This window comes from Copadichromis virginalis, linkage group LG4, assembly GCF_057382275.1.
Source record: "Copadichromis virginalis isolate Kocher_CV1m ecotype Utaka linkage group LG4, C_Virginalis_male_GT1.1, whole genome shotgun sequence".
NCBI lineage: Eukaryota > Metazoa > Chordata > Actinopteri > Cichliformes > Cichlidae > Copadichromis > Copadichromis virginalis.
The window spans coordinates 32,210,919-32,218,515 of record NC_140621.1 but is presented as its reverse complement, the minus strand read 5'-3'; the positions used below and the strand labels follow the sequence as shown (position 1 = coordinate 32,218,515).

At 44.6% G+C, this 7,597-nt stretch overlaps 1 protein-coding gene and 2 non-coding genes across 3 annotated transcripts; all 3 read right to left on the bottom strand.

Moving 5' to 3' along the window:
- Positions 1 to 2,996: 2,996 nt before the first annotated feature.
- On the bottom strand, positions 2,997 to 6,889 carry rpl3 (ribosomal protein L3). Its single transcript, XM_085454965.1, has 9 exons — positions 6,807 to 6,889; positions 6,098 to 6,290; positions 5,179 to 5,347; positions 4,688 to 4,823; positions 4,297 to 4,483; positions 3,948 to 4,210; positions 3,773 to 3,868; positions 3,519 to 3,638; positions 2,997 to 3,094 (listed from the first exon to the last, which is right to left on the bottom strand). Exons 1-9 carry the CDS (start codon positions 6,807 to 6,809, stop codon positions 3,050 to 3,052), a joined length of 1,212 nt encoding a protein of 403 aa, XP_085311091.1. The 5' UTR covers positions 6,810 to 6,889; the 3' UTR covers positions 2,997 to 3,049.
- LOC146711913 (small nucleolar RNA SNORA54) lies at positions 3,166 to 3,298 on the bottom strand. The gene has a single exon (XR_014920322.1). It is a non-coding gene; the product is annotated as a small nucleolar RNA SNORA54 (small nucleolar RNA).
- On the bottom strand, positions 4,555 to 4,646 carry LOC146711912 (small nucleolar RNA U83B). The gene has a single exon (XR_014920317.1). It is a non-coding gene; the product is annotated as a small nucleolar RNA U83B (small nucleolar RNA).
- Positions 6,890 to 7,597: the final 708 nt, after the last annotated feature.

The window sequence follows — 7,597 nt, the reverse complement described above, 5'->3', positions numbered from 1 at the left end:
TAAAGAGAGCTCATTTGAGATGATGTAGGACTGGACTAATAGAGTGAAATGGTGCAGGGAGGGCTTTATGAAAAGTGCACAGAGATGCTGTTTGAGCAGATGCACGGGGTCATAAAGTTAGTGCCTGCTGGGACACCTGGACTCATCTGAATGGGATACAGGGAGCAATTAACGGCATTATAATTCTTGCCCTTTCAGCGTCACATTTAGCGGGGAGGCTGTGGGGGGGTGGGGTTACGTAAAGCCGAGCTCTGCCACTGCTTTGATCTGCAGCGCTGCTTGTGCTGCAGCAGGGCAGAGGTCAGAGCCCCTGGAGGTGATTATGTAAGAGCAGGCCCATCTCCATGACTGTCCTCTGGCCACAGTGACACGGGGCTTCAGCATGCTTCCTCCTCCTGCTGCTTCTACATGTACATCAGAAACACTTCACCACAAGTGTCCTTTGGAGGATGTGGAACTGCTTTGGTAGAGAAAATGTCAAATTCTTGAAATGCGGCTGAACAGAGAACGATCGTACGTCAACTCTTTGGGCTTTCAGGTTAATAGGACGTGGGAGGGACCTTGAAAGTCTTCACAGTAGATCCACATTTTTGCTAAAAGTGCTTAATATTATGCAGGGATGTCTCAGAGAGGCGTTTTGGGGGCATCTAAATGGCCTGTAGAACCCTCTCAGGGTCTTCCTCATTACCAGCGGAAGAGGTTTTTTCAGTTTTTTAGCAGTGATGAGTCGGACTGGATGATGCTGGGGCTTAATTACCGTACAGCAACTGCTCGAGTTCTGATGTCAGCTGAATGCAAGCATTACAGCTCAAGGACACATATAGCCTGTTAAAACATGCCATGTTAGCGAAACTCTGTCTTTCCGTCCATCAGTTCTGCATAGGTGGCTGCTCTCATCACAGCTGACGCCGACCTTTTCAGCTGCAGAGACGGGACGCACTTAACAAGCTCAGTGGGCAGATGAAACTGTACGTAACTCACTGTATGTGTATTCACTCATTCCCTGAAGTGTAATGACGTACACTCTGTTCATTTTCATTCTGCTTTATGAGATTTTTTGCCCTTTCAGGCTTCTTCACCTTGAAGTTAAGAGGTTTTTTGTTTGCTTTGCTTTGAATAAGGTCTATTCCTAACACAAGCTTTAGAAATGTTCACATTTTGTTCTACAACATGAGGTGTGGAAGTAAATACTTCACCTGTGAATTGTGAAGCTATTCCAAAGCTGTGCCAGAGAAGGAGTTTCATAACAAGATAATGACACTAAAAAGGTTTTCAGGGACATTCAGCGTCATCACACCATGGAGATGGTGACCTTGAAGTCAGCATTGTGTAGTTTATAATTTTTCTTCTTGCCATTGCATTTATGTGTCAAAAAAAATCACGATATTATCAGATTATCTTGTTGAATAAAATAAGTATCATAACATCTTTTTTCCTCACTGCTTATTTTTGTGATCAGCTTGTGGAAAAATCCAACCAGCTTGTGTAGTGATGGAACCAGGGCTACGCTAATTTCTGTTGGCCTTGCAGTACTCTCTCTGTACCCACCAAACTACTGAGTTTGGTGAATATTTGTACACGTCATTATTAGTGGGGATGCCAGGTTCACAATACAACTACTTGCATTGTGTTGTTTTTCCTGTTCATCACTGTGTCGGGCTGCTTTAATCCTTCACTCACTGGCCACTTTATTAGGTTCAACTGCTCATTAATGCAATTAATGTATTTTATTGACCAATCACATTGCAGTAACTTGGTGCATTTAGACATGAACACATGGTCAAGATCACCTGCTCAAGTTCAAATCAAGTGTGGGGAAGAAAGGTGATTTAAATGTCTTTGAATGTGGCACAGTTGTTGGTGCCAGACTGCCTGCTCTGATTTAGAAACTGCAAATCTTCTGGGATTTTCTTGCACAACCATCTCCAGGGTTTACAGAGAATGGTCTGAAAACCAGAACATATCTGGGTGAATATACTTTGTTAATGTCAGCGCTCAAAGAAGACATCTCATACACCTTGTATAATAATAATAATAATAATAATAATAATGGATACTTTATTGATCCCCATGGGGAAATTACTTGTTTTTCTCTGCATTTGACCCATTCACTCAGTGAAGCAGTGGGCAGCCCACTAAGCAGGCGCCCGGGGAGCAGTGTGTAGGGACGGTACCTTGCTCAGGGTACCTCAGGGTAGCCGTTAAGTGGATTCGAACCGCCGACCTTCTGATCATGGGGCGACCACTTTACCTACTGAGCTATCCCTGCCCCCATAAGCAGTTCAGGCTGCTGCTGCTGGAGGAATGATGTTGGGTGCATTTTCAGCCCTTAGTAGCAACGGAGCATCACAGCCTGCTTTTAGATTACAGTGTACATCATGTTCCAGTAGTTTCCAAAATGATTTCTTGGACCTGAAAATGAGTTCACTGCACTGTTATGGCCTCCAGTCACCACATCTCAATCCAATGGGATGTAGTGCAACATGAGATTTGTGTCCTGGATCTGCAGTGATATCCTATCAGGACCATCTCATTTCTTTGTTCCAATTATTTTAAAGCACTTCTGATAGAAAATGCAAGCACAACTCAGTACAAGTATACTCGAAGTGACCAGTTAGTAAATGTGCAAGGTCAACTTCATTCACTTAACTGCACATCTCAACCATCATTTGAATTTAAATTATTTGAGGCGACTTGCTGCGAGATGCAGCCCGTTTAGTTTACCTTAAGCTTTTGATATAACACCTGTTAGCTGAACCCTGTCAGCTTTTCCTTCATGTCCAAAATGGCCAGGTCTGGCTGCAAACATGGCAGCTGATAAAAGTGCAAATTTCAGGCCTCGAAATAGAATTTCAGCACCTGTTGATATCAACGTAGCAACATAATAGCTGAAGTTCTTACTTGTAATGCAAGCTCTTTTTGTAGCTTAATGTATGTTAATTAAAAAAAAGACAAGGCTGTTATTCCATCTTTTGTTTTTATTGAACAACTCTGCAGAACAGTGAAGATGGTGACAGTCAAAGTAGCAGAGACATTGTAGTCCGGGACTTTAAGCAGTCTCTTCCTTGGCAATGCGGTCTTTCTTGAGGGGTCCCTGTGGAAGAGAGAAACAGAACCATCAATCATGTGACAAAACTTAATGGTCTTCCTGTTGGCTCGAAGCAGACGTGTTCCCAGAGAGTGAACAGGGAGCCAGCACAGAGAGGCACTGCTCCCCTGCCTCACTGGAGCTCACTGTGGCACTGGAATGGAACCCAGAGTTCATACTGAAGACTGAACCAGGTTACGAACAGTGCAGGACAACTCAAAAACTAACTGCCGTATTACAAAGCTTTTACTTTCAGGTGGTCAATCTTTAAAGGGGAACTTATTGGACTCATTTCCAGCTTCACCACTTTATTCATTAATTCTAGAGTAGCTTTGCATGGCTCAGATCAAAATCATCCGCACACGTCTTATCCTGGGCCTGTCGTCTGCTTAACCAGTCTGAAACTAGCCATTATAGAACAAAGTCTTACCATGAAAACTTTCTTTTCCTCCACGGTCTGGAAGCGACCATGACCGAACTTGGAGGTGGTGTCGATAAACTTGAGGTCGATCTTCTCCTGGGCACGACGGCTTGTCTGCACCAGCAGAGACTGGAGGGAGAGAGAACAAGAATCAAGTCTTTATATCCCAGAGGTTGCTTAACCAACTTTGTCTAAGAAAAGAAAAATCCTCCTAGTATGAAACTGGTCAATTAGCACAACTAATTGCTTCACTTTAGTCTCACCTTGCGCAGAGTCAGCACCCTCTTCTTGGTCCCCACAACACAGCCCTTCAACATGACAAAGTCATTCCTCACTTCTCCGTAATGGACAAATCCACCCTGTAATTAAAACACAAGGTCAATCACAGCTTCCAGGCTGGAGTGCTGACACAAAGTACAGATGTGTCTAAGATCCTACCATGGGGTTGATGCTCTTGTTGGACAGATCGTACTCTGTGGAGGCGTTGTTCTTCACCACCTTTCCGTCCTTCTGGTGGTAGCCCTGACCAATCTTGTAGATCTTCTTGTTGATCTCTGTGCGGTGGTGGTAACCCTTCTGACCAGCACGGGCCACAGAGAAGGCCACACGGGCAGGATGCCAGGCACCGATACAGGCCACCTTACGTAGACCACGATGGGTTTTGCGAGGCAGCTTCTTTGTGTGCCAACGGCTGGTGACACCTAAGAGTTGAGACATTCGGTCAGCGTTGCGATAAATTCAGGTTCAACCAGCAGCTGATGCTGTGAAAGAGGCTCAAGTATCTTACCCTTGTATCCGTGACCCTTAGTGACACCAATGATGTCGATCATCTCGTCCTGGGTGAAAACTTTGTTGACAACCACAGCCTGCTCCAGCTTCTCACGGGCCCAGTCCACCTTATCAGAGATGGTGCCTCCGTTCACCTGCACCTCCATGAGATGAGCTTTCTTCTGCCTCAGGGGCAGCATACGCATCTGCAAAGAACAAAGCCTGGTTAGGACAGAAAATATGCAGTGCTCAAAAGCACACCGATAATTCTAGCTATGTAGTCTCAGAAGGAAGGCAGCATGGAAGATATCCTCATAAGTTTCGGGCGCCATGCCTGACGCGAGTTCCGTGGTCTCTTCACTGACAGACATTCAAGAAAAATCAACAGAAAATCAAGGGAACAAACCAACCTGTGTGTGGCAAATGACACGGATGACCTGGCAGTATTTTTTCATGGCTGCAAAGTCTTTCTCCAGCTGCTTCTTGCCCTCCTCATCCTGCCATTTCTTGCAGTATTTAGTGAAAGCCTTCTTCTTGGACTTGTACCTGAGAGCATGAAGCAACACATAGGTTGGCACAGGTCCTTCATAACCCCCATGAGGGGCAGCGGAAGAACGCAGTGCATAGCTGCTTGCCCTGCCTCCGTGTGGACAGAAGGGCTGTATCAGCTAGTGAGGGTTTCGGCTCATGGCACAGTTTCTAAGAAGCACTTTCCACTGGCCAGAGGAGCCCGGAGCTCATCAGGGCACGGGGCACCTGAGCGGAGCTGCCACAGAGGGCCACCGTGATGTTAGACTCGCTCAGTGAAAATGCAGTTCCTAACATTTCCACCAGCAACTAACATCTGCTTCAAGCACTTTCATTGCAACGGGATGAGCTTCATTTTGTCCCCAAGACTCACCAGTTCTTGTAGAAGCGACGCTTGCACTCATCACTCATGTGCTCAGCGAAGACTGTCTTGAAGGAGCGCAGACCACGAGGTGTGTTGACGTAACCCACAACACCAACCACGATCATGGGAGGAGTCTCCACAATGGTCACTGCCTCAACCACTTCCTTCTTGTTCACCTCTGTAAGAGAAAGCGTTGATTAATTTTGACTAATAGTTGATATAATCAGTAACTTCTTCAACTCATTAGATTTGTTTACTCATGGTAGAAACTGCGCTCAGTGCTCGACATTCAGCAAGGGGCTATAGACCCATTCTGTCCGCCCGTCGAGGGAATCATCACAGGCAGAACACCATAACTAACCCTAGACCTTTTTCACTGCAGACGAGGCTTGTTTTACAAAAAAAAATTAAATTAAAATGAGAATGACAGCCGATTAAACTTATTCAGGTTTTTAGTTTTAAAGTATCTGTATATTGTAAGATCCCCTAGGAAGGTATTAAATACTCACTTCCCATAGATATAAATGACCATCTACACAATTAGTATCATTAATTACATTTTCTTTGTTATAAGTATTATTACAGTTTTATTTCAACAGAACCTGCCAAATAGTGCTTAATCTGCCATTAATGGCAGTCACTTATTTTTTCTCTGGCTGTCAAACTTTCAGGAAATAATTTAAAACTGCGTTTTTCTTTTTAATTCCAAACTTTAACACTAATGCTGAAAAAGGAGGCGATTGGTAGCTTTCATTAACTTTACCACCATCAGCAAGTTAAGATGCATCGTCATGCATTTATTACACTTGCTTCTCTTGCAGACAGAAGCTAAAGTTGCTACTGTGAAAAAGGTCCAATCACCAACTATGACTTCTCTTTTTAAATTCGAGGGTTTGCTGTATTAAATTTGCAGTCTAATTGCACTTACTTGAGCCAGGTCTGTCCACCTCCCGGACGATGTGAGTCATGCCGGCCTTGTAGCCCAGGAAGGCAGTCAGGTGAACGGGTTTGCTGGGGTCATCCTTGGGGAAGCTCTTGACCTTACCGCGGTGACGACGACTCCTCTTGCGGGGCAGAAAGCCCAGGGATCCGTGTCGCGGAGCCGAAAACTTACGGTGGGACTGCCAAGAGTGAAGAAGAAGAAAAAAAATGTAATCTTGTGTATCCAAGAAGTGTCCGTTATACACACGGTTCCTAGCACCTGTGAGGTGAATTTTCCACCGAAACCAGCGTGGACTCTCATTTACCACGCTAGATTCGACGTGCTAGCTTAGCTAACCGCCTTTAGCACTTCGCAGCGTGCGGCTGTCAAAACCGAATCCACACAATAGGAACCCTAGCTTTAAGACAATCCATTTTATCCACAACTTTAATAAAATAAGTTACTGGAGACTGAGGCGGTAATAGGCAAAATAAGTACGGCCTAATTAAAGCAGCCATTTTGGCCCCAGAGTCGCTCAACACGCATACCGAAATCTTATATTTGGGATGAAAATAGCAGTGAAATCTACACAAGACTGTCATAAAATATACACTGAAATCAAACTGCATTTCTTATACATGTCAAATAGGTGGGATGCATGAGATAGAAAATGGATTGGTGCTCAGAGTACAAGCAGCAAAAGAGGATTGCTCACCATTTCGTCTCCGATCCGATTGAAAGAGGCCCGGTGACGGGCAAACTGCCTGTATATACCAGAGCAAATATCGCGAGAGTCAGCGTGAAAATCTTCCAAGAAGCTCCACCCCTGGTTGGTAACGAGTATCTGTAGTAAAATAAATAAACCACTAGATGCCGCTGTTTGCTTTCACAAATTTTGCGTTACGCTCATACACAGTATGAACAATCTTTTATGTTATACTAGTCATATACTAGTTTTAGATACGGGCGACACGGGCGGTTGCCCGGGGCGGCAACCGATCGGTGCCTATGACCCCGAATGTCATAGGCACCGATCGGTTTTCTATCGCCCATTTGCTGGGAGTAAGGGCGCCCTTCGTTTGCGAGGTGCGCCTGCTGCTTGCGGCGCAGAGAGGAGAGGGCGGGGCGGCGGGGGATTCTCTGACCGGCTGGAGCAGCATCTAATAACCAACTCGCAAAATAAAACAAAATAAAAACAAACCAACAAACACGAAAATACCAGACATTATAATACAGACTTATAATTTGCACCGATGTTTTTTTCGAAATTCTATACACGAAAAGTGAGCGCGAGAGCCCTCGGTGCACCTCCTTGCTGCTGAAGTCAAAGTAAACTTTATTGTCATCTCCGCTAGAGTCCAGTATATAGAGAGACGACAAGGCTCCAGTTACAGCAGTGCAAGTAAACAAACAATATATATAAGAAGAGTAAGAAAATAAATATACACTTTAGGACTCGAGATAAAGGGATCAATAACAATTTAAAATTTACAGTTTGATGATTTA

What these genes read in the sequence shown, in the direction of transcription:
- rpl3 (XM_085454965.1), bottom strand. An exon ending in GGTGGACAGACCTGGCTCAA is followed by an intron (nt 5,348 to 6,097) that starts GTAAGTGCAATT and finishes TTTCTCTTACAG; the next exon opens with AGGTGAACAAGAAGGAAGTG. An exon ending in ACAAGAGCATCAACCCCATG is followed by an intron (nt 3,869 to 3,947) that starts GTAGGATCTTAG and finishes TTTTAATTACAG; the next exon opens with GGTGGATTTGTCCATTACGG.